The sequence below is a fragment of the Leiobunum rupestre genome, chromosome 6 (genome assembly GCF_980474605.1).
Source record: "Leiobunum rupestre chromosome 6, qqLeiRupe1.1.hap1, whole genome shotgun sequence".
Taxonomy (NCBI): Eukaryota; Metazoa; Arthropoda; class Arachnida; order Opiliones; family Sclerosomatidae; genus Leiobunum; species Leiobunum rupestre.
This window is the reverse complement of record NC_143389.1, coordinates 45,182,245-45,209,388: the sequence shown is the minus strand read 5'-3', so window position 1 is coordinate 45,209,388 and position 27,144 is coordinate 45,182,245. Positions and strand designations below refer to the sequence as shown.

The 27,144-nt window shown below is 38.4% G+C and overlaps 1 protein-coding gene and 1 long non-coding RNA gene across 4 annotated transcripts in view; one reads left to right on the top strand and one right to left on the bottom strand.

Moving 5' to 3' along the window:
* LOC149941135 (multiple PDZ domain protein-like) overlaps positions 1-27,144 on the top strand; it is a 322,502-nt gene that overhangs the window by 166,647 nt on the left and 128,711 nt on the right. For all 3 annotated transcript variants that reach the window (XM_090176997.1, XM_090176996.1, XM_090176998.1), the window contains exons 11-18: positions 2,701-2,836; positions 2,909-3,034; positions 4,816-4,895; positions 5,873-6,046; positions 6,106-6,326; positions 6,389-6,638; positions 9,366-9,590; positions 11,953-12,039. In XM_090176997.1, the coding sequence (XP_090033123.1) occupies positions 2,701-2,836; positions 2,909-3,034; positions 4,816-4,895; positions 5,873-6,046; positions 6,106-6,326; positions 6,389-6,638; positions 9,366-9,590; positions 11,953-12,039 (1,299 nt within the window). The remainder of the gene's footprint in view (positions 1-2,700; positions 2,837-2,908; positions 3,035-4,815; positions 4,896-5,872; positions 6,047-6,105; positions 6,327-6,388; positions 6,639-9,365; positions 9,591-11,952; positions 12,040-27,144) is intronic.
* LOC149941136 (uncharacterized) overlaps positions 20,816-27,144 on the bottom strand; it is a 38,895-nt gene continuing 32,566 nt past the window's right edge. Inside the window, exons 2-3 of the long non-coding RNA XR_016481109.1 lie at positions 21,014-21,210; positions 20,816-20,934 (exon numbers count right to left, since the gene is read on the bottom strand). This is a non-coding gene — a long non-coding RNA (uncharacterized LOC149941136). The remainder of the gene's footprint in view (positions 20,935-21,013; positions 21,211-27,144) is intronic.

Sequence of the window (27,144 nt, the reverse complement as noted above, 5' to 3'; positions counted from 1 at the left end):
TTTCGATTGAAAATTGGATTTCGAATATTTACAGAATAGGCCCCCAAATAGTTCTGGTAATTAAATTGCAAATTAGAAACGAAACGCTCTATGGGTTTCAAAGACGAATTTTCTGAGATTAGTATATTTGATATCGCAACAGGTAGGTCTTCTCGCGTTTATTACATTCGTCTACATTGGACATATTCACGTATAGCTTCCCCGTGAAAATGGTTCCAGCAGATAACTTCCCGCTCCCTCGTTGCGCTCCGTCGCGTCATCTTCCAGCTCGCCTCCAATTCATCCTTGTCCCTCCTGCGGCCGCTCCCGGCGGAGATATCGAAAGCTCGCTTCGTTTTATTTGCCAATTTATCTTAACAAACAGATCTCGTATTTCCCCGAAGTGAACTTCTTTGAATGATCCCGAATTCCCGTCCCGTACTTTCCGAATATAGACTTACGGCCCATTCACACGAACCAACATATTTGCGAAAAATTTTTGGGCAACACGGTTTGCAAACCGAGTTGCGCAACGTGTCGGCCTTACAAACGCTTTTTTGCCTGGTAGATTTTGAGGAAACGGCCGGTTTTTCAGACTGAGGCTCAGTTGACCGATTTCATCATGACGTTGCGCGTGACACAACTTTTACATCATGAGGTATAACTGACTTATTTAGCCGCTTTTATACCCCAAAATGGCGGCTTATTTACCCGCTTTATACCCCGAGATGGCGGCTTTTATGCCCCGAGATGGCGGCTTATTTACCCGCTTTTATACCCCGAGATGGCGGCTTATTTACCCGCTTTTATGCCCCGATATGGCGGCTTAATTACCCGCTTTTATACCCCGAGATGGCGGCTTAATTACCCGCTTTTATACCCCGAGATGGCGGCTTAATTACCCGATTTTATACCCCGAGATGGCGGCTTAATTACCCGCTTTTATGCCCCGAGATGGCGGCTTAATTACCCGCTTTTATACCCCGAGATGGCGGCTTAATTACCCGCTTTTATACCCCGAGATGGCGGCTTAATTACCCGCTTTTATACCCCGAGATGGCGGCTTAATTACCCGCTTTTATACCTCGAGATGGCGGCTTAATTACCCGCTTTTATACCCCGAGATGGCGGCTTAATTACCCGCTTTTATACCCCGAGATGGCGGCTTAATTACCCGCTTTTATACCCCGAGATGGCGGCTTAATTACCCGCTTTTATACCCCGAGATGGCGGCTTATTTACCCGTTTTTATGCCCCGAGATGGCGGCTTAATTACCGGCTTTTATACCCCGAGATGGCGGCTTATTTACCCGCTTTTATACCCCGAGATGGTGGCTTAATTACCCGCTTTTATACCCCGAGATGGCGGCTTATTTACACGCTTTTATACCCCGAGATGGCGGCTTAATTACCCGCTTTTGTACCCCAAGATGGCGGCTTATTTAATCGCTTTTGTACCCCAAGATGGCGGCTTAATTACCCGCTTTTGTACCCCAAGATGGCGGCTTATTTACTCGCTTTTGTACCCCAAAATAACAGCTTATTTTCGCGCTCAAAATGAATTTTAACATCCACCAATTCCAAATATTTAAATCTAATGGTTTTCGTACACATTTCGATTACGAAAAACTAAGTATTAATATTAAATAGCTTAGTAATCTTAGAACGAATTTCGCCGGCTCTCACGTACACCTACACGAGACGCGTAGGTCGCCTCGAAACAGCTGTCTTGTTTTTAAAATAAAATAAGAGATTGTGCAATAGTGGTTTTTAATTTTTTTTGTGAACTTTTGATACCTTCGTAATGTAAATTGACATATTTTGTAGTAGGAAGACGTTATTTAAGAATTACAATTAATTTATTTCTCCAGTTAACGCTTTACAAATAGTCTTTTACCATTTGAATAGCGTTAAAATATTTCCCGTAACGCTATCGTTTAAAAATGTTCTGACTAGACCGGCCAACGTCCCCAAACGAGTGAATAATTAGAGGTTTTAAAAAGCGATTTCTTACTTGTGAGTAACAATAACCAAAAAATAATATCTGAAATGAGAAGAGGGGGACGAATGGCTCATTTTCCTCTTCCCCCGACACTCCTTCTCTGAACGCAAAAAGTGAAGGTGGAAAAAGTAAAAGCAAATAAATCTCCGAAAGAAGAGAGAGATAGGTTAGGCGGGATAAATAGCGTCCCCCGTCGCGATGGAAGACAAGCAAATGCTGCAAATCGCTGGAACGAGTCGGGAGGGGAGGGCTAAAAGAGTCGCCACGCCGGATCCCAGGAGGGTTGTAAGTGGATGGTGCGCGTCTCTCGCCTATAACCCCCGTATCGCGTGTACCGGGCTTGTTGGAACCGCTGGTAATTCCGATGTCGGCTCCAGTAACCTAATCGACTTTCGGGGAAAGGACGACTCTCGCGACCATCCAAGCGCGATGAAAGAAACGGCGACTTTCCTCTCGATCCGACGACGACGAAAGAAAAGACAATCGCCTTCTCCGTATCCACGTATCCAGCCTGTTGGAACGCGACACCTTCTGCAATTTCTTCGATTGTAGGCGTAACGTTGTATCATTTTAGCCTTTATTGGCTTTCGCTACGGCCATCACCGCGCCTATATTATATCTTCCTTTTTTCGCGAGTGGTACGGAAGGCTTAAGTTACGCTAGTTTATCGTATAGGGAACGGGCGGCATCGAAGGGAATCTAAATGTTTGGTTTTGCAGGTTGACGGTCGCCCGTTGCATGGATACACGAACCATCAAGCGGTCGAGGTCCTCAGGAACACGGGCAAAATGGTCAAGTTGAGATTGGCGCGCTATCTGAGAGGAGCGAAATACGAACAACTGCAGCAAGCCATCGGTCAGTATCGTTTTACCGTCCTCGTTTTTAATTGGCTCCTTCGAGTAACGCGAACCCTTTCCCGCCCTACAGCCACGGGAGAGCTTCCAACGCCACCATCTTCCATCATCCAAGCTCAAGTGCACGAACCCATTATCGAAGCCACCAACACTGCCGTTGCCATCGACGACTTCTCCGCTTACATCAGCGATGACTATGGTAATGCGCGCCTCTTTTACGAGCTTTACGGTACCCGTTTCTCTGTAAGCGTATTTCGAGATTTTCTCAGCCTAAAATACGCTACAAACCAATGGAATTTTAGGATATAACGCTCGCCTTTTCGATTTTAAGGTAAAGACGTCGAATCGAAAGCTGAATATTGTCAAAGAATTAATTTATAAGCCTTCTAAACTTTGAAACGAATTTCAGGGAAAATTTCATTTAATACCTCGGCTTTACATTCGTCAATTAGGATTTATTGCTTAAGGACAGTTTCGAATTGAATTTTATTCCTTAACAAATTTTAAACGGAATGTTCAGGATCGGCTGAGGGATTTATATCTCCGATTCGGGGAAATTAAATAATTTTACATTTGCATTTTGCGGATATTCCCCAATCCTATTTCATTATTCAATGCTATTCCCGATAGAATATTCCGGGAAATTTCGGCCTAATGTACGCCCACTTTCAATTTATCTTTTAAAAAAATATTAAAGCGAAAGCCTGCCTTTCATGTTTATTTTTTAAACTCTGTTCCAAAAGTAAAAATTCGAACGAACCCCGCCTTTTTGCATTTTTTAAGTTTATGTAAATATTATTCGTACGCGCAATTGCAACGTTTCCAGCCGCCGGCCAAATTGTGAGACAGGTTTTGAAGAAAATATATTTTCTTTTATTTTTGCATACATCAGCCATCTGCCGTCTTGAATTTTCCTTGTCGTTACCTATACCTCTTCCTTCACCGGGAAGATGGGCTTCACGCGTTTTTTATTTTTACAATCCATATTTTATTTCTTTGCATCCCGCTTCTACGTAATTAGGTAGGCAAATCCCTCCCGTTTGCCTCAGGGGTAAAGCGTTATTTTTTTCCTTTTTCTTATTCGTTTCTTTAAGTAAGTCCAATTTTCAAAATCAAAACGCAACAACGGAGAAGAGGACTAAAGAGTCTCTATTTTTTTTTCCTTCAACACCAGAATTTTAGCAGCTGCGTTTGACATATTTTTTATAGAATTTTTTTTTGTTGGTCAGGGTACGATTCGCTAGCGGAGACAATTACTACAGGGCTCCCAGAGTTCATATAATTCCTATAAATTCCTATAATTTCCATATGCTCCTATAATTTCCTATTTTCTCAAAATTGTTCCTATAAATTCCTATTTTATCGAAATTTTCTAGTTTCTCTATAGCTATATCCAGAAATTCCTATAATTTTAAAAATAATTTATTAGAAAACAGCCTTAAGTAACGTTTGGGAAAAATTGGCCTTCTAAATAGAGCTTAGCTCTGACTTAGGTCCGGTGTTCCCGAAAACATCAAAGGTTGGGCTCCCAGAGTTCCTATAATTTCCTATTTTTTCAAAATTGTTCGTTTAAATTCTTATTTTTAGCTAAAATGTTCCTATAAATTCCTATTTTTAGCTAAAATGTTCCTATAAATTCCTATTTTTATCTAAAATGTTCCTATAAATTCCTATTTTTTGGCTAAAAATGTTCCTATAAATTCTATGAAATTTCCTATAATTCCTATAATATTTTTAAAAAAATCGCTGGGAGCCCTGTTATTATAATATTTCAGGTTTTGTTTACTTAGAACTACTTTCTAAACCATCAAATTAGCTTTTTCTTAATAAGCCCTAACTTGACGCCTAAAAAGTATATAAAATTAAAATAACAGGCTTGAATATAAATAAAATGCTTTTTTATTCAAATGAGACTACCCGCTGTTGTTTAATGTTTTCCTTTGATTGGTTCATTTTAACGGTTTTTTTTTTCGTGTTTAGCTGGTCCGTTAGAACCCAAGACGGAGGTGGCCATTAAAGCCAAATGGAGTAAAATAATGGGCCCGGATTATGAGATTGTCGTAAGTATCTTCTGGACGTCGTCAACTTAAATTCGCTCGCTTATGACTTTTTCTAATGATAACGGCGTCAGATTTTGGAAAAGGGTTGAAAGTTGAGAATTATGTCATCCTTAAAAAGAATATTAATTCACCTTAAGAGCTTCTTTTGGGAGAGTCATTGGACGCCTTAGCTAATTTAAATTTGATCATTATATCTGCTAAAAGCTACTACCAGAAATATAATATGTCTATTACTAGATAATTATTTATTTCACTAGAAATGAAGTTGAAAACCACTTTTGCTTAGTAAACTTAATTTAACAGGGTTCGTACACGACCTGGAAAAGTCAGGGAATTTGAAAATAATTCCATAAGGCCAGGGAAAAGTCAGGGAATTTGAAAATGATTTCAAATGGTCAGGGAATTATAAAATGGTCCAAAAAAGTAAGGGAATTTTAAAATGACCCCAAAAAAATGCGGCAAATAAATTTTTGAAAGATGTATTAAAACTACATAATAAATATGTTTCAAGATTTTACCTCAAAACATTAATTAATTCTACAAAAATTGTCAGGGAAATTTTTCAATTTGGTCAGGGAAAACCGGGAAATGTCAGGGAATTTAATTCCGGAAATTTTGTACGAACCCTGTTTAAGGGGATCAAGCTATTTCAAATTTGAGGACAGAGTAGAAATTTAGCACAGTAAAAGCTAAGCCCAAGGGGGCGCTGAAACCTCCATGATCTACGCCACTGCATCATATAGTCGTTTTTAAGAATAATTATAGAAGAAAAATATATTTATAAATAGGAAAATACCCCTATAGAGTGTAATATTTAATTCCGTATCGAAATATCTTTCGAGTGGGACTTTTTCGTACTCACCTTTATTTCGAAAGAGATTAAAACCTATTTTAATAGCTGTCGAGTCAATGGGTGTTTAAGTTGAACGCGCTAAAAATGACTTTCTAGTAATATTTGTTCGTGTTCAAATGTCAAGGTGGCGCAAATAGCGAAGCTCCGCGAGACTGGAGGACTCGGAATAAGTCTCGAAGGAACGGTCGACGTAGAGGACGGTAAAGAGGTTCGTCCGCATCACTACATTCGATCCGTTCTCAAGGACGGACCCGTAGGAATGAATGAAAGGCTCAGAAGTGGCGATGAATTGTTAGAGGTAAGAATTGACATTTGACGTTCGTCTTTGGTATATTGAAACGAGTCTCGTCCTTTTAGGTAAATGGTAAAAGACTGTTCGGATTGAACCACGTGCAAGTGGTTCAAACCCTCAAAGATCTTCCTAAGCACGTTCGTCTCGTCTGCGCTCGATGTCTGAAACCCTTCATCGACGACCCCACGCTTCCCGGAGGCACCTTCACCAAATACTCGCAATTTGGCGGAAGTCTCGATTTTGATAGTCTAGAACCGAGTTACGTTGGAAATGTAGATTCGAATAGGTAACGATCCTTTCCCTCTAGAGGAACGAACCCCCGTTTCTAATTAAAGACGATCATTTCAGGCAAAATGTTGAACCCTTCGGTGGTAGCTTAACGTCGCTCTTGCCGTCTTCGGATCGACTGGTCAAAGCCAAATCTGACGGATCGTTGGCCATCGGAACGTCTAGCTCGCCTCCCGAATCTTCCCTCTCCAAACTCAAGTCTAGATCTTTAGAGCCACTGACGGGGCTCGCCATGTGGAGCAGCGAACCTCAAATTATCGACTTGGTTAAGGGGGACCGAGGCCTCGGATTCAGCATTTTAGACTATCAGGTTTGTCGACCGGGACTACCATTCCTGGAGAGGAAAATCTGTTCCAGCTTAGGCTTGGAAATCTCCCATTTTCTCTAACAATTTATATTTACTCTGGTTAAGCGGGTGCGGAGTAAATAATGAGAATCAGCTAGGCACCACCTTAGGCCCAAGTCATCTAGCCACTTTTTTAAGGCCTTTAAACAGATGGCCGGGTTACAATTCGTAGGAAGGTGGTCGCAGACCCTTTATGCCACGCGAGCCAACAGCTCACTACACTTACTATTACCATTAACCTCAATACATTTTTAGTAGAGTATAGAAGTAATCGCTACCTGGTGTCGTTGACGCTTCTAAAATCCTCAACTCTTCTCCTAACCCTGATGAATATTTGCTTCGCGGTTTTCTCGCTTCCATCTCTACTTTTGTGATTTTGTGAAACAGAATCTTATTATCGTAATCGGTGATGGCACCATGGTCTAGTTTTTCGCAGTACGAGGTGGGAAAGGAAAAACGTCACCACCGTACACTTAAAAAAGCGTTTTAAGACCTCAGTTATAAATCCTTAAATTACAACTTCATAAACGAATATTATAAGTAAAGTAATAATCAACAATGACTCGTCCTATTCTCATAACAGTATAATATAATTTAAAAAGTAAAAAAAAGAGATGTTCTTGCGCACAAGCATTAAAAGTGTATTAATAAAACTCGACCAAGGTTTCGGTAACCTTCATGCTACCATTATCAAGAGTGAAAGCGATTTTACAATTTTCCGGAGTTTTTGTACAATTTAAATTTAAACATCAATTTTTTTTTATTTTTTTTATAACATATTACTAAATTATAGGGAGATTAAAAAAACATATTTTGTTCAGTAATTTTTCTCCTAATAGTTAAATGCACAAATTAATATATTATAACGTGGCTAAAAACTGACAACTCTCCTTCGGTTATTACCATTTTTTGCAACTGCCAGGTAACTACAGTCAAAGGTTTTTACGCTTTAAAAAGTAAAGTAACACTTTATTTACTTAATTAATTATGGATTATAAAATATAATTGACTATTACAAATACTACAATTTTTTTCTAAAAGTAACTATTTTGTAATTTGAGAACAGCACTTTTAACTAGTATTGGTCGACATGATGACATCACATCAAAATATCCTATTCTTATTTCTTCCAAATTGTTTAGTTGTATCGAAACTTGTTACAGAGCGATTGGGTAATTCACAAATTTGTCATCGGTTTTTGCGTCATACGTATGTCTAATATGATATTTATACAAATATTTACAATATAAATTATACACGTAGTTTCGTTTAAATTTTATATTCAAAAATTAAAAATTAAATTTTCGAGTTTCAATGTTAATTTTAAGCTAAACCTTAAAAATAGACGCAAAAAAAAGTAAATTATCCATTTTGGCTGCCCCAAAACTATAGTCGATTTAAGTTCATTTCAAAATATTTGTCAATTGCCACGCAAAAGGGTAGTATTACGTTTTCAAACAGGATACTACCCTTGCTACTAGCTTTTATTAAATTATAAAAGCACTTGCTCTATCAAAAAAGGCTTCTAAAGAGCTTCTAGGTGTCAGCACCTAACAGGGACTTAAAGCGAAAGGCGAGTTGTCTGTCATCTATTGGCTTAACGAAAACACGTGTTTAATAAGTTGATAATCACGTGATTCCGAAAAGCCAATCAACGCGAGAAGCTCCCAATTTGTTACACCTTTTAGGCTAGATTTTGATGCTTAGAATTAGAAATGAGATTAGAACCACTATGCTATCCGGTAATCTTAAGGAAGACGGGCATGCTAGAAGTAGAAGGCTGCCATGATAGTGGAATCGCTACTATTCCCCGTAGGAGTGCGCCATCTATTAAAAAAAAATTAAACTTTTAAAATAGATGGCGTGCTCCCACAAAGAATACTGGCGATTCCACTCTCATGGCAGCCTTCTAACTGGTACATCTCACTACAATCTAATCGTGCTTCTAGTCTATTTCTATGGGCCCTCAATGGGTTAGAGTGTGCAATAGCTGGTGGCTTTACTGGGGAGTCAACGTGGATACTGAGCTTCGGCTCAGGCTAACGGAGAGGGTCCGTGCAAACTGGCCACCTCGGTGGATTGGGTAGCCTGCTGTGGGGCGGCGGGCCTCCGTATGAGGGCACGGCGGTCCTGTTTCCCGGCCTTGCCAGCTGTGCCGGGTTACTTGGACCGCTGTGTGTTCGTCGTTCCCCTTTAGGAGCTCTCTCCAAAGGGTTTGACTCTTTACCTACGTAGGTAGGGTGTCGGCTGGAGTTGCTATAGCATCCACTCTTAATCCCACTGCCGTGTGTGAAGTGGGAAATGGTACACCCATTGCTGCACCTTCTGCTGGGTTGACTCAAAGGTGCGACCATCAGTAGTAGGGTACTACTATACCCGTGCTGCATTTGTCACCTGTCCCGGCTAGGTGGACGCTGGCGTCTGGCACTATGATGATAGGCCTCCGGTGGTATGGTCTCTGTTACTAGGTACACCGGGCTATAAATTCTGACACACTGTCTATTTCTATGATGCTTACTCAACTTGTTTTGATAAATACGCTAACGACATCTAGGGCGAGCTAATGCAATTAGACAGGAGCCGCCCCAGGCTTTAATTGCAAAATTATCAACAGAGTTTCTTCTCCTTAGTGTTGCTAAGCCAACATGATTTGAGACACGAAAGTTAACATTGTTTCCTCCAAACGAATAGGATCCAATGAATCCGAACGAGACGATAATCGTGATTCGTAGTTTGGTTCCTGGCGGCGTCGCTCAACAGGATGGCAGACTAATCCCGGGCGACCGGCTGCTCTCCGTGAACGAGATCCACCTGGAGAACGCCACCTTGGACGCCGCGGTCCAAGCTTTGAAAGGAGCGGCTAGAGGGGTGGTTCGAATCGGGGTGGCGAAACCCTTGCCTCTTCCCGAAACGCAGGTGAGTGAATGCGGAGCGACCTACCGCCATCATATGGGTCCTGGACGCCTAATTCCGGGATTAGGTAAAACGTTGCCTCCTTTTAAATCGGAAAGCATGTGAAAGTTACAAACACATTTTTTTAAACCCGCTTAGTTTTTAAATTTTAATTCTCTTATAACTTACGCGAAAAATTAGTTTTAAAAAAAAACATTAAATATCAAATTGTACGATTTATTTGAAACAAAATCTCTTCTATACAAAGAGCTTTAACGGCGACAATTTTCTTAACGGAAGTAGGTAGTTTTTACAGAAGATAAACAAAAACTGAAACCTATTTTTAAAATATCTCGAAACGAGTCGTTTGGAATAACGAGAAAAATGGCAAAATATAACTTTGTTTGACGAAACGAAGTTCACGCGGCTTGTGACTTTTTCTGCTTTGTGATTTTAAACGGCATTTATAAAAGTGTGATATTTTTTAAACGGCAAGGAGGCTTGTTTTTATAAAATTCTTTTATTCTAGCTTAATTTTATAAATAGTATTTGGCGGTTTTTAAGATAATTTGTTCGTGATATTGATTATTTCAATCATGTATAAACCTCCATGCCAAAGATTTAATTTTTGATAAGCTTTATATAACTTAAGGGTACTCAATTTTTTCTCGATATCTTTAACATTTCTTAGTAAAACAAATTAAGACGGGCGCTAGCGAGAGTAAAAAAGCGCCTCGTTCACTTTCAAAATTAATTTCAAATATATACTCATTTATAAGATCTCTCATCATCGTTATTAGGGCTTACCATTTATTTAAAAAGTAATAAATTTCGCGTATATACAATTATTATAAGCTTCCAAATATAGGATTTTGCGCTAATTTTGTGAATCGCTTACGTTAAATTTTCATCCCCAATTTTTATAATAAACGAACACAAACAAGACAGGTTTTTAACCCTGAAACGATTAAGTTTTACGAAATCTAAAAAAAAACAAAAAATGTGATGTGATTTTTGAAGAAAAATGTTTTATATTTAATTAACACGGACTCAAAAGGCCTTAACAATTTGGTCAGTATAGTTATTATAAGATAAATAAGTGACGAAAAAAACAACCAAAAATGTATTTTTACTCTTAGAAAATAAGACTGGTTAAGAGCCTTTTTGTTTGTGCTCTGTAAAATTTATCGGAGGATTTGACAAAAATTTAAGAGTTCATTGAGTGTTTGACCCCTTTTGACCCTCCTGAAAGTTTATTGTTTGACGGAGAGCTGAAAAGAAAAATGTAAAGACTAGTCTGACGAAATAAAAAACTATTTGAATGAAATTTTTATAAAGTTTTTTCTTTAATTACATTTACACATGTAGCCGCTTTTATATAATTTTGTTCCCCCTACTTTAAATTGGACTAGGCTTTACATTTTGTTGGCTTCTTTGACAATAAACTTTCAAGAAATTATTTGTTAATTTATTATTCGCGTAATTACACGTTGCAAACTATTGATCAAATAGTAGACGTTTTTAACTATACGTTTTATAGTTACGAAGTATTATTAAGCTATACTGTTTGATTGAATTGTTTGTTTAACAAGAAAGCCAAGTCCAATAACACATAAGACACGTACACACGTTTTCGCTCGTTATTTTGCATAATTTACGCCATTTCTATTTACTTAGGGTATTTCGAAGTTCAATTTGATTTAAATAACTTTATAGCTGAATATTTTCAAGTGCAATTTTTAGAAGGAATATCTTTTTATGTAAATCACGGTAGTTGATATAGTGAGGAGTTGATAAAGAGTGCCTGGTGTGAGTTTGTCAGCAAACCCGCGGGGACCGTCTGCAAAAATTGGAAATGATAAATGACAGTAGTCAAGAACAGACTTTGGCCTTTGAGTCATTCCCGCTTCACCAGCACTCGAAAATTACTATTTTTGGGGGGTAACCTTAAATGCCTTTTTTATGCCATTTTTTATACATATACATATTTTTATATTTTTTTACTTTACAACTTTTTTGTTTAGAAATAGCCCGATCAATATAAGAATCTAGGGAAAAGTACAGTTTCGACGGTAAAATGTATGGCCTCATAAGAGCTCCAACCTTAGCGATTTTTGGAAAACTTTAACGCGTATTAACGATACCCTGATGCGAAGCTTATTTAAATAAATTTTCAATTCCGAAAATTGCACCGGCAGTAGGTTTTTGGGGGGAAAAGGACACGTTTTCAATTTCGCGGTACATTATACCGTAAATGTCTAGATAGCGTGCCACGAATGATATACGCGCGCGTCTCCAAAGTACATTTTGGCGACCCGCGTGAATAGTTTTTTTCCGAAGGTTGCGTATTTTCTAACGATTATTTCTATTTCGCCGGGCCTTGTAGACTCCGTTGGAAGAGAGCAGCTCGACCCAGTTCATCCCTCGCAAGTTGTCCGACTCTTCGTCCGGCGCTCTGTCCACCGTGGAACAGGTAAGCTCACTATCTCCAAGCTCACTCGAGAACTTCAGCCCTCCGCCACCGCCAGACGGGTTCTGAGATCACGCTTAACAAAGACCGCGCTTTTCACGTTCAAACAATAGCTACTTAATCTCTTAGCGAGGTCGTGGCGGGTTCCTTCTCGAAAGACGCGCCTACCCGAACGGAACGCGTCGGTTACTCCACACCGCCTTAGCGCCGAAAATCGTTGCTATTTACAAAAAGCCAACGTTAGACTACGTACACACTTATAGGCCTAGATAGAGGAATACAGAATGAGTATTTTAAGAATGGAACGGTCCGAATTGATACTCGAGTTTAGAATTCCAGCCCGTTAACTTCCCCGAACGCTTTGGTATCTCATATCGTCAACATATCCCACTTAGTCCTCCAAAAAAATTACTTTACAATCCAAAATTCTCAGCTTTGTCGAGATGAACGAATACAAAATAATACGTGCCCTATCACTAAAATTTATACAGGGTATTTATTCTAAAAAACCATAAAGATTGTACTTATCGTATAGCGCTTATTGAGAGGTATATTTATAGGCCTAGAGAGAAAGAAATTAATCCGCAAAAAATAACCTCCCGGTAAGGTGTGTGGTTTCGTTGATCGATTTATTTCACAAAATCGATTTTTGATTTACGCTAAAATCTAAAAGGGAAAATAATACGTATTTAAATATACGATATTTAGGGTATAAACGAAGAAGTAATAAAAATTGTTTTTTGGTAAATTTCCAAATTACAATGGATAAATAATTGCGCGTAACGGTGGATTGTCGGCGCCACTCGTCGGATCGATTCGCCGATCGATCCTCGTACTCCGAGACAGCTTTGCGGATATGCCTAACTAACGCCCACGAACGATTTACCGCCGGTAGCTTTTAATTGTATCGCTGTTTCAATGGTGAAATTTCCGGAACATACCGCGAACTCGATTTTTAAAGACGTTTAACACTTAGGATCGGGCTCTATTATACAATTTCATTCTTTTTATATCGATAAATATGGAAAAAATAATCTCACGGATGCAAATGTATCAAACAAGCCCCAAAATATTAGACGATATTCTACTTATGAAAAAGTGATTTGTTTTCTTATTTAGATATAAGTAACGCGATGGCGCCAGTGAGGTTTTCGGATCCATACTTAAGCCTATACGAACATTTTATTATTTGTTTCCATAAATTTGGCGAAATCTGGTGCTGGCATAATCGCTTTTTCTTATTTCTTTATCGACCGAAAAAAAGATATTAAACGGTATAAAAATAACGCGGCGAACACTGTAATTTTTATCTTCGTTTTTCCCTCTCTCCGAGGGACACTGTTTAGCTACCAAAACTGTTAGAGTAAATTAACAACAAAGTTACCGGTTTTATTTACGAAAAAAAGAACCAGTCGAGGAACCTGTTTCTATTATTATGATTATATACAATGTTGATAATAAAAATTGGAAATATTGTTCGTATTCCTGTTCTATTTTAACATTGGTTTCACTATGTCCTACTTCTAACAAACCTATCAATTATTTTTCTTGTTTTCCACTATCACTAATTTTATTTAGGCATTTTAAAAAAATATATATATATAAACTATATATATATATATAAACTATATATATATATATATATATATATATATATAAACCCCTGGTAGGGTACTCAGCCTTCGCACTCCGGTGTCAAGGGAGAAGCGAACGCTTAGCGCAAAATGTATTTTTCCTTAAATTTTACTTTATTTAAAAAACTTCGTAGACCGAGTTACGATGTTTTTAAATTCGGGTAACGTTTTATTTTTCGAAATTTCCATTATCTATTATTATTATAAATTTGAACTATAACTTCCATAATGTAATAAATATAAAATACTTTATTGACAAGTTTAGTGTACAAGTTACAAGGGGTTTCGTACGTCTTTGAAAACGTGTTGGGAATACTCTTGCCCTCAGAATTATCGTCGTAGTACATCACGTTTTTCCATGTTTTTTCTTCTTTTTCGTAAAGTCAATATTACATTAGAAAACGCACGAGGGATGTCTCCGTGTCCCTGTCCTAAAATAAAATATATATCTTTTTTTTATGGTTCTCGAAGCCATTAGGCCTATGCCTTCGATTCTCCTATACTAGCCTCAATAAAACGTCGTTCTGCCAGAAGGAAAAGATTACGTTCGGGGGTGGTTATAAAAAAAAAAGCCACCCAAATCTGGAAGATAAAAATGCGCCTTAGGAAAAAAAACGAGAATTTGGAACGCGCGAGTTCTTTCTTTTCGCGAAAACAAATTGACTCCGATCCTTTATTAGCCCCTTTTTTCTTGGAAATCCCACTACCGACCGCTTTTTTTTTCATCGATTTCTGAGGATATGTATTTATTTTTTTGCTCCAATCCTTTTTCGTTGGTGGTTGGAATCCAGTTTTAATGGGCTACTATTGTTAGTAATTAGAAATAACGACGATTTTCTTTTAGTGTCCTTTTTCTTAAGAGTCTCTGTAATGGTCATTTGAAATGAGGATGGATCCGTGGAAGTTTTCCAATTATAAGAATACTACTTCACCGTTTTATTTTTTAGATAGAGATTGAAATCGGACTATCTGACTTTCAGGGAGAGTACCCGAGGTGTTTATTGACGATATGAGGTTTGAAATTTCCCAAAAGGAGACGTTGCACTACCTATTCGATTTGCCATGCCAGCCGAAAATGTTTTTGACCACTTAAAACAAAAAATATCCTTTAAAAAAGCATGGGATTTTCTCGGTTTTAAAAAAAATTAAAATCACAAAATGGGAAATTCGCACCACATTTAGGTAAATTTCATCAAGTTTGGGTAAATTGGAACATTTTTGAGGTAAAATAAGTAAAAATTCTTATTTTTGTTTTAAGTGGTCAAAAACATTTTCGGTTGCAATGGCAAATCGAATGGGTAGTGCAACGTCTCCTTTTGGGAAATTTCATATCTCATATAAGTCTATATTACGCCCGACTTTGAAAAAAATCGGCAATAAACACCTCGGGTACTCTCCTTGTCAGTGTACTTGGTTCGATGTCGTACCTACCCTTTGTCTTGGGATTTATCTTTTAAAGATGTTTTTCTGAAAATTGCTCAAAATTTCAATTTAAGAAGTGGGAAATGGGGTATTAACCCCTCCTTTTTTTTTAAAGAAACTGCCCATTCTGTCTCATCAAAGAGAGTCCTCACCCCCGTGTATCTCTCTTCGATTGCTTCACTCTCTCGCTGGGAAGTGATTTGGACCCAGTTGGTAATGTGACACGTTGATCGAGCAATGGAATTTAATATTTGTGTTCCTCTTTATTTCGGCGTCGTCCGCTTCTCTGGAGGAGCTGGTGACACTGATGGGCAAACATCCGAGTCACGTGACGCACTTTGCCCCGCAATCGAGTGGCCGCTGGTTCCTTTTTATCCCCCGCTTGTACCTACGTATCCATCTCTCTCTCTCCTTATGATGGAGCTCCTCCATTCCCATTTGACAGGTGTTGCCTTACGCGTTCCGATTCTAGGTTATCGGTTGGCCAGATATTGGTACAAAGTTGGGGAACGGACGTAAAAAAAGTCCTCTCTTCTCTTTCATTAGCGTCGTTCATCACCATCTGTCACATCCCATCGCGTTCCCTAGCCTCACGAACCGAATATAGTCGCGTTGACTAACTACCGTCAACGCCCGTAGATTGCACCCCTTTTCGCGTTCTACTTCGATGTTGGGTAATACTCCGCCGAGGGTATAAACCCCGCTTCGCTTTTTTCGTCCTTTCCCGTTATTTTCGTTTCTGTTTCTAAGAGTTTGCTCCATCTCAATTTGCGAGCCCTATAGGCCGCCTAGAATAATATCCTTTTTCTGGAGTGTTCATTTCTGTCGTCATCTATTCTTGTTCTACTATTTTTTGCTCCTGCCGCTCTCTTTCCCGAAATTCGATATCTAATGAGTCATATTTAAAGTCGAAATGCACTCCGCACTTGTTTATTGTTATTTTGGTTATTAGTTTTTAACACGTTTTATTTATCTTAATTTTACTACACTAACTGCAACTCTAAATGAGATACTAACATTGATCTCGACCATAAATAATTACTTCGATTTTTTTTTCTTCGAATGTAAAATGAGGGATTCGTTTGAAATTAAAAAATACGTAAATGTCTTTTTTCCAATGACCCAAATCGAGCCATTCTAATGTAGTTAAGAAAAGCTACTGCCGGTAATGAATCGCTTTAGCAAAGCAGTTGTAGCTTTAGCAAAGCTATTACAGTGCAGTTGTAGCTTTAGCAGAGTTAGTGCAGTTGTAATTTTAGCAGAGTTAGTGCAGATAATGAATCGCTTTAGCAAAGCAGTTGTAGTTTTAGCAAAGGTATTACAGTGCAGTTTTAGCTTTAGCAAAGCTATTACAGTGCAGTTCTAGTTTTAGCAAATATATTACAATGCAGTTCTAGTTTTAGCAAATATATTACAATGCAGTTGTAGCTTTAGCAAATATATTACAGTGCAGTTGTAGCTTTAGCAAATATATTACAGTGCATTTGTAGCTTTAGCAAAGCTATTACAGTGCAGTTGTATCTTTAGCAAAGTTAGTGCAGAGTATGTATCGCTTTAGCAAAGCTATTACAGTGCATTTGTAGCTTTAGCATAGCTACTGCAGTTAATGTAACGCTTTAATAAAGCTATTGCATTGATTTAACAAATCTATTGCAGTGCATGTATCGCTTTAGCAAAGCTATTGCAGTGCAGTTGTAGCATTAGCAGAGATATTGCAGCGCTGCCGTAGCTTTACCTAAGCTACTGCAGTGCAGTTTTACTTCGCGTTAGCGAAACTGCTCAATCGAGTGCTTAAGATATTTTAAATGTAGTCAAGACGAAACGGGAAACTTGGACGTGCAGGTATCGCGACTAAAGTACCCAATTATAATATTGAAACCAATATGCAAAGTAGGAGGTGACAAGTTCTTCAAATGTACCTCGCCTTTTTACTTCTTGAAAGTTTCCCTGTTTTCTATGTTTTTCGATGTGAGAGCTATCGATCAGTGTTGTTGCTAGGATACTGTAGGGAGGGAAGGTGTACCCCCTCTGACTTCCTCATTCTTCGAAACGAAAAGCCCATTTCCATAACCCCGGAATAAAGAAATAGGTTTCCTTCGCCTCCTCCCGCTCCTGTTTCCGGACTTCATCTTCGAAAGGGGTTGCGCGATCCATAACCAAACACTGCTGGTCCGAGGGACAGTGTGTCAGAATTTATAGCCCGGCGTACCTAGTAACAGAGACCATACCACCGGAGGCCTATCATCATAGTGCCCGACGCCAGCGTCCACCTAGCCCGGACAGGTGACAAATCCAGCATGGGTAGTAGTACCCTACTACTGATGGTCGTACCTTTGAGTCAACCCAGCAGAAGGTGCAGCAATGGGAGCACCATTTCCCACTTCACACGCAGCAGTGGGATTAAGAATGGATGCGGTAGCAACTCCAGCCGACACCCTACCTACGTAGGTAAAGAGTCAAACCCTTTGGAGAGAGCTTCTAAAGGGGAACGACGAGCACACAGCGGTCCAAGTAACCCTCATACGGAGGCCCACAGCAGGCTACCCAATCTGCCGAGGCGGCCAGTTTGCACGGACCCTCTCCGTTAGCCTGAGTGCAGTCGCGACCGCAGTCGGAAGAGTGAGATATCCGCTCCCTGTCGTTTGATATTCCACTCGCGCGATCGCTGTCTCTTCGGTTAACCGCGTTAGTTCCTCCAGTTATACGACTATCTCGAGGCCAATGTTTATCCGAAATAGAGGCGGAGTCGCATTCCACGTATCCCAAGCTCTCGGTTTCACTCCTCAAGCGCGTACGCGTATCTGACTTCGTTTGGCGCTCCCCCCCCCCCCTCCTCGCGCGCTCTGTTCTCACTCGGATCAATATATTCCGTAGAGATGAAAGCTTCGAGCTTTTTCCGCGTACTTGTACGAGTCTTCTTTTTGATGAGGTTAGTCACGAAGCCCACCAACAGTATATAGTCTTCTTTTTCTTCCTTGCCTTGATTAGCGTTGGACCACTTCACGTAAACGTCTTATTAAGTAATGCGTTTCTTTATTGGTTAAAAGACATTAACGACGTTTTATGGTCGAAAAATATACAGGATGTTTAATATGATCGCCCCAGGCATTTTGCCCAAAAACTATATTACCTAGAAATTGTTTTTTTCTCTCAAAACGTTCATTTTAGCAGTCATACAAACATTACAATTTAGATAGGTTTATTTTTAAATTAGTTGTGAAATGGCTTTGGCCATCTACTACCAACTTGTTATTTTTCAGTGACAAATTGACTTATTCCAACCAAATCAATTTCCTTTTTAGGTTTTCGAGTATGCTCTACAACTTGTTCATTGACAGTTTTCTTTTACCAGCTAGCGTTAAAACAAATAAAAATTTACAAATAACGACGACCTTCCCTGATAGTGTACATCCTGAAATTTTAACATTTTCTAGGTAATATAGTTTTTGAGCAAAATGCCTAAGGCGCTCAAATTAAACACCCTGTATTTTATTACTCGTAAGGGAGAAAGTGGTTTATGAATTTACGTTTTTCGAACTTCTTTGGCCTTCGATACGATTCTTATGTTTGTCAAATTTATTTATGGAGACGTTATGAAACGTTCCCTTACATTTGTTACCAATATCGTTATACTTAATACGTTCAGATTGTAGATCGAAATTTTTATTCGAATATTGTTTATATTTTATACCCTTTAAATATTTAAAATTTTCATTGACTTGGTTTTAAATAATCCTAAGTTAATGGGGTTAAAATTGTTTGCTCCAAATCCTAGCTTTATCCATTTTATTTCTAAGTTACCCTTATAAATATTCCAATTTTCAAATTTAATTTCTTTCTTAAATTTAATAAACTCGGCAAAAATCTTCTTCATAAATTTTTAGACTTCCTTTCGAATAAAAATATGTACGTTTACTTTAAAAAATAAAATAAAATATGCGTCGTTTCCCAACAGCTGGCCTAAAAAAAGATCGAAATAAATTGAATTTTGGGTATATATAAAATTTTTCATAAGCTTCCTATTAAAAATATGTATCTTTTCTCGCGTATATTTTTCTCGGAAACGATATTTTTAAAACGACGCTATACAGGGTTTTTCAAAAGTGTATGCAAAATTGTTTAGGAGTTGTAGGGGGTGAGTTGAGAAGTATGCCCGTTTTTTTCCCATTTTCCTACGATGAGTTAAAAGAGCGCCAGAGAGCTTCAAAGTGTGGCCTAGTATCCCCTGGAAATAGGCTGCAACAAGCCCCAAACCAAGCAGCATGGAAATGTGAACATTAAGGTTTGGGTTAGTGTGATAGGTGAAAAAGGACTTTGTAAACAAATCGAGGTAACCAGCGTAAAAAAGTAAACTGAAACAGTAAAGTCCCTGCTGCTTGGTTTTGCAGCCTACTTCCAGGAGCTAGTAGGCCACGCTTTGAAGCTCTCTGGTGCTCTTTTCACTCATCGTAGGAAAATGGGGAAAAACAGGCATAATTCGCAACTCACCCCTACAACTCCTTCAAATTTTTGCATAACCTTTTGAAACACCCTGTATACATTGGAAGACTCCCATATATCAGGTCAAAATACATTGATTTTTTTTGCTCAGAATAAACCCACTTTAACTCGAGGACCGAAAAAAGAAAAACCGTTTTACACTTAAACTATATTTCTTGAATTTCTCCTTTTGGACTCTTTGCTTGTGTGGAGATTTATCTCGCCAAGAGCTCGGTTTCTTTTTATCTATGAGGGAAAAAGAAAAAACGCATTTCGATTATTTATATAGTTTCACATATATATTTGGGTGAATCTCGTTATGCTAAAAACCGAAGGACCGTTGCACGAGCGCCTAGTGGTATCTCTCATGGCGGTATATTCTTAGAGGGAAAAATTTTGGGGTCGCTTGACTGAATTTTATGTCTTTTTCTTTATCGTCCATCTTTCCGAAAATCTGGCATTCGGACCCTGTAAAAAATAACGGATATTTTAGTATTATTGCGCTTTGAAATAGCGCGGGGCATCAAATGGGTTTTCTGGGCTTTGTTTTTTTTCTAACGATCAAAACCCAGGGGCCACATTCGCCATTGACTCTGCCGTTCGTTTTATCTCATATTTCATGTTTCTTGCGTCGCAAAACTATCGAATATATAGTCTAAATCTCTTGGGAAAATTGTCGCGCAATTAACTCTATCAAATTTGATAGAGTTAATTTTCAATCTAAAATTGATTGCCTCGCTCTATAGGTATACGTTATAAACTTGTAGAACATGCAAAAAGTAAACCATTGTTTGAGGCAAAATTTATCCTTAGAACGTTCGTTTTAAACACCATTTTCACACTCACTAGTAGCGTTTAAAAATATTTAAAATTAACCTTTCGCTTGACCTCTACTAGCTTTGAGGCCTATTTTCACGCTAGCAATTAGCGTAAGCGGATTTTTTACCCGCTACTAGCGACCGTGAACGTGTTGCTTCAGAAGTACATTAAAATAATTACTTCTATATGAATTGTTGGGACGATTGTTTTGTAGTCCGTAGAGAAAACAATATATATACCCGGAACACTCCGGTCGTAATGGAACTCTATTTAATTAGCTTTTTGGACCTCTTTGTCCGCAACATCTAAAAACAAAAACCACGTATATAAAATTTAGTCATTTATTACGGGGGTCGCTCCATTAATTAAAATCAATGGCGGTTGCCGCTCGATTTCTTTCATATTGACGGAAGACTTACGCTATTGACTTATCTGGGAAACACGCTTTGATTTATGGCATCGTAGTACTGGCTTTTTCTTCTAATCTCCCGGAGCTTTCCGACGCTGAAACTTGCGAGTCTCCCAATTGTAGCGTCGCTGGTTCCTGTAAAAAGGAATGAAAAAGTAGCTCAAAATAATGGATAGTAAATAATCTTCACCTAAGGGGATTTTCGCTGTCAAACCTTATATAATAGCGCCTGGATCCTTGGTCCCCGCGCCGAGCCCCCTTTGATTGATTGCCTTCGTCCGATATGAATTATCGACGCCTTCCGCAACGTGTGATCCTCCCGCGCCTCTCCATCGCGATCCAACTCGCACCTCATCATCGTCTTTTGCTCTTTTTCGCTCGCGTGTTGTGTCATCTCGTTCCTCTCTAATCCTGCCAGCGAGAGAGAGAGAGAAAAAAATGCCGTTTAATTCCTGGTAATTGACTACCTTTTTTTAATTAATTGTTCGGAATTTTCTCAACCCTTATTACTTTGTCTTTCTAAATGAGGTAAATCGTAAAATACAGAGGTTTTCCATTTTCACTTTATATTAAAGAATATTAAAGGTTTTTTCAGGGCCCAGGAAATTTTGGGCAGATAGGCCAAGTATTCATTAGGACCCCCTTTTTTGAACCCGTAAAAAGATTTTGGGGGCTTTACTAAATTCCTATAAAGCTAGCAAAATCATACTCAAAATTTTAAAATCAATTCTCTATGGTCTAAATCTCAGAAGAGTTTTAATGAATTTAACTCTCAAACGTTTTTTTTTGTATAGGATTTGATTGCACTTTCATTTTTTATGGTAGGCTATGGTATGCCTTGTCTACCCCCTGCATTGCCACTGGGGTTTTTAGGTTGTATACTATTGCAGCGGTTCCTAAAAGGTGTTCCGCGGAACCCTGGGGTTCCGTGGAAGGGTCACAGGGGTTCCGATAATTCACAGCGCGGCCATCTTTGTTTGTGTCAATAGATTATTAAGATAAGTAAAAAAAATGAGTTGGGGTTCCGCCAGAATTAGGTGGATAATTTAGAGTTCCATAGCAAAAATAAATTGAGAACCGCTGTACTATTGGACCGAATCCCGTTTGACCGAATCCCATTGAACCGAAAAGTATTTTCGTTTATAGCCCAACATGGCGGGATTCAGTTGAATGGGAAATTTAAATCTGGTTCGTTTTCACTTCGGGTGGGTTAGGTTAGGTTAGGTTAGGTTAGTTCAGGTTAGGTTAGGTTAGGCTAGATATGGTAGGCAACTATTTCACGTCGGGTCTTATCAAGGTTATTTTCCAAAATTAAACCCGGAAAATATCAAATTTCGAGGGAAAAAGGTCTAAAAATACACGTCGGTACGAAATAATAAATATTTAAGACATAGTTTAGTCCAAATTAGATATACTATCGTCACGTAACCTACGATATATAAAAATGTATCACTAACGGTATATTGAATGAAAACCGCGCAAAACGCGGTTTTCGGTCGATTGGAATTCGGTTGAATGGTACATTCGGACGAATGGGATTTCGGTCCAATGGTCTACAATCGGGTTTTTATTTATCTGTAGAAGGATTTCCACAGAACCAGTTTCTTAAAGGTACAACTGCCCCATTAAAATACTATTTTATATAAATATCAATGGGTCTACGGTCATTTTGGTTTGTTCTAAATTGGTATTATCCTATTTGGATAGCTCTAAGAAATCCTTAAAGGGATACTGGGTTGCCACACGTCAGGGAAATTAGGGAAAAGTCAGGTAATTTAACAATGGGCCTAAATAGTCAGGGAAAGGTCGGAGTTTTAAGAATTGGATAAAAGTCAGGAAATTAAGTTTTATCTTGAAACTTTTATGTCCAATTCTGTTATTATTATTTAGATCCTTGAAAGGTTCTTAACGTTGAAATAACTTTTGTACTTAAATATAAGTTGACAGGGTCCGTACAGAACCTGGATATGTCAGGGATCTGCAAATGGAGAAAAAAATGTCAGGGATTTAAATAATTTCGTAGAAAGTCAGCCAAACCACACATTAACAAAGAATTTTTGACCTAAAATAATTTTTTTTAAATTTCCAAAAATATAACCAAAAAGGTCAGGAATATTGGCAAAAATTGGCCAATGATAACCTGGAAAAGTCGGGGATTTCAGATCAGAAATTTTCGTACGAACCCTGGTTGATTAAATTTATTAACTTCTGATAAATGTAAAAGTTAAAACTTGTCTAATTTTGGTCTTAAAAAGTCCGGGAAAATAACTTCAAATGGTCAGGGAATTTGAATCTAAGAATATTGTGGCAACCCTGGTATAATTAAAACCCAAACATCTTATTTTTATGGATAAATCTAAATTTTTAGTACATATAAAACTTAATAGTAAGCTTAACCCTTTGTCGCCGTTTTGTTATGTAAATATTCCACCAATCCGCGTCTAGACGTATATTAATCAGCTAGGCTAATCCCCAAGGTAACCAAGCTAGCGACTTCTAATGCCATTATTCCAGGCTGCAATACCGGAGAGGGTAGTGCAAAGCCCTTTATGCCACGACAGCCAACACTTGCATTTGTTTTAATAGTTGTTCGGAAGTCAACTTTAGGTTGCCTGTTCGGCCCGACCTTGTAACCGAACCATGTTTAAAATTTAAACATTTTATTGAATTAAAACTTTTGAACGCATTATCATTTGCAAAATTATTGGGTGTATTTTACATTTTCTCAAATCAGATATAATTAAATTACTCATTTCTTATTTTTAATTTACAAATCGATAGAAAGTTGCTTAAGTTTTTGATGTTTTCCTTTAAAAATGCTTAGGAACAGGATCTAAATTGTACCCTTGCAGGCGAAATATAAGCGCATTATAGGTTTTTTTTTGTATACACGGTTCTCTTTTTGCTGGCCATTGCCAGAGTTTCGAAAACTTGTAATTAAGGTGCCTTCTTTAATCACGATTAACGGTACGTGAAATTTTTGCAATGTCGTATAACCGACGTGGAAGACAGACCGAAAAAAAAGTATTAAAATATAGTGGGTGGCAGATTGGATACTTCCAGCGGGAGGTGGACCTCTAGGATGAGCTTGAATACAGGGTGTTTTAAAAGGTTATGCAAAGATTTGAAGGAGTTGTGGGGGTGAGTTGAGATGTATGCCTGTTTTTCCCCAATTTCCTACGATGAGAGCTTCAAAGTGTGGCTTACTAGCCCCTGGAAATAGGCTGCAACAAGCGCAAAACCAAGCAGCGGGAAAATGCGAACATTAAGGTTTGGGTTCGTGTGATAGGTCAAAAAGAACTTTGTATCAAATCGAGGTAACCAGTGTGAAAAAGTAAACTTAATCAATATTTAGAATCCCTTCTGCTTGGTTTGTCGCTTGTTGCAGCCTACCTCCAGGGGGCTAGTAGGCCACGCTTTGAAGCTCTCTGGCGCTCTTTTAACTCATCGTAGGAAAATGGGGAAAAAACCAGGATATTTCTCAACTCACCCCTACAACTCCTTAAAATTTTTGCATAACCTTTTGAAACACCCTGTATATTGAGGTGCGAGTGCGTAGATTTAAAACGTAGCGATAGGTGGCGCAACCAACGTTTATAAGGAAGACGTGCCCGGTAGTTAATAGACGCTTAAATAAAACATTTTCCCAGAAATTACCAAGAAGTAATATTTCCGACAGCCAGGACTCATAAGGAACTTTTATATAGTGCTTGTTGAAATATTAGAAAGCTGGAAACTTTTCTCCAACATAACATCGGTTTTTTGCTAAGCCTTAACATGCCAAAAACGTTACCTGATTAAAAGGAAACACTTGTTGCATACCGTACTGCAAAAGTAATACGTTTAGTTCTAAAGGAATTAGTTTTCATCTTTCTCCGAAAGATAATTTTATACGAAATTAATGAACTCTGCCTCCATGAGAAGCCTTAAAATTGCCCGGTAATAGAAAAATATTCCGTATAATTTTAATTATTTATACCATAAGAGGATGATAATAATAATATAATATAAATTTCTTTTATATTTAGTTTTAGTAACATTATATATTTTACCTTAAAATATATTATCGAAAATTAACATTAGTCGACGCATTTCTTATCTGACGTAAAATTCTCATGAGGGCAAAAACGCGTCTCCAATTGGCTTAAATATGACTCTTTGGCTAGCCATTCTAACCGTTCAACCGACCGACCGGAAATAGTTCCTTCCCAGATGAATTTGGAGAGGGGAGTAAAAACCGAGTATCTTTATTGAAACACCCTGTATATTGAGGCGCGAGCGCGTAGATTTAAAACGTAGCGATAGGTGGCGCAACCAACGTTTATAAGGAAGACGTGCCCGGTAGTTAATTGGCTCATTTAGTAGGCGCTCCGTGGATCGCCTTTCGCTAATGTATTTTTTAAAACAGAAACTCAAAAATGAAAGGGACCTTGTAACGCGGTAAAAATGGGAGTGGCCGCGAGCCCTCGTCCAATTTCGGCCCTATAATCGATAGCCTTTCATAATAGCCCCGAGCCATTATACTTTCCGTACGCTTCCTTTGTCTATTATTAGGAGAAGAGCTTTCTTGATAAATAGAATTTAAATCGCGTTTGTCCCTATTTGGCCTGGAATACTTCAATCGAAATAGAGCGGACTTCCGAACAGCGCTAGTTCTCCTTTCTCTCATTCGCGCTCGATCTGAAGCGAGGTCCGCCGCTATTTGTCTTTTTGGAATTCTTAATCCCTCCAACTTAACCTCGCTGTCGGGAGGCGATACCCGTGTCGCTAAGAGCCTTTAATGAAAGCGACGGGGAGTAGCCTACTTCGCCCCCACAAGCCAATACTCCACCTCGATAATACGAAACTGCGGAAGAAGTCGCCCACCCTCGACTCAATAACGGCGCCCCATATTGATCCTCGTGGCGCCGCGGCGTAGGGGAAATGGGTGTCTGCCGCGTTGGTATTAAGGGAAACTCCCCCCTTCGCGCGATATTGCCCGGGGGAACCCGAGTGAGGGCCCTGTAGGGTTTGGAGCGCAGTTGCCCTGGCCCTTTCATATCCGGAATTCTCCAGGCTAGCGGCAAACGAGAGCTTACTCGGAGGGGTTCGCTGGCCGGTTATAAACCTTGGTATTCCATTTATTTGGCTCGCTACTAATTCGTTACGGCGTCCTGGCCACTGAGATTGGAATTAATTGATTAACATTCCCTAAGACCCGCGAGGAGAGAGACTGCTCTTGTTTATTAAAATTCTTTCGCGCCGCGAATCTGTTGGGGGAGGGGACTCTTGTTTTTCGCTTGTGGAAAGCGTTATTTGTGTTTTATCAAATGGGCGTGCAACCCTCGCCCCCCCTATTTGCCAAGAGGCTCTGTAGTGATTCTCGCGTAGAACAATAGAATGACTGAGAGGAATGGGTGGCGCTAAACAAGAACCCGAAGTTTTTTTGTTACGGCTTTATTTAAAGCGTAAACAACGGATATGAAAGGAGGTGGAATTAATCCCTTTATTTTGTTTTAATTCGAGGGACATTCTGGTTAAACATTTTTTTATAACAGTTAGTTTTTGTTTGATGAATTTCGCCAAAAATATTTATTTTTAGATTTAGGATTAAAATGCGAGGCGTTAAATCAGAGAGAAATAATCAGGCGTGGTTTTTAGGGTAAATTTACATTCGATTTCCTCCCCATTTCCTATTACAGGGTTGCCACGATACTTGGAAAACCTGGAATTCCTGGAAAAGTCGAATTTGAATGTTGGTTTAAAAATAAAAGTCGGGGAATTTTAAAAATTAGTCTAAAAAATCAGGGAAATGTCTGGGAATTTTAAAAATTAGTCTAAAAAATCAGGGAAATGTCAGGGAATTTTAAAAATTAGTCTAAAAAATCAGGGAAATGTCAGGGAATTTTAAAAATTAGTCTAAAAAATCAGGGAAATGTCAGGGAATTTTAAAAATTAGTCTAAAAAATCAGGGAAATGTCAGGGAATTTTAAAAATTAGTCTAAAAAATCAGGGAAATGTAAGGGAATTTTAAAAATTAGTCTAAAAAATCAGGGAAATGTCAGAGAATTTTAAAAATTAGTCTAAAAATCAGGGAAATGTCAGGGAATTTTAAAAATTAGTCTAAAAAATCAGGGAAATGTCAGGGAATTTTAAAAATTAGTCTAAAATATCAGGGAAATGTCAGGGAATTTTAAAAATTAGTCTAAAAAATCAGGGAATTTTAAAAATTAGTCTAAAAAATCAGGGAAATGTCAGGGAATTTTAAAAATTAGTCTAAAAAATCAGAGAAATGTCAGGGAATTTTAAAAATTAGTCTAAAAAATCAGGGAAATGTCAGGGAATTTTAAAAATTAGTCTAAAAAA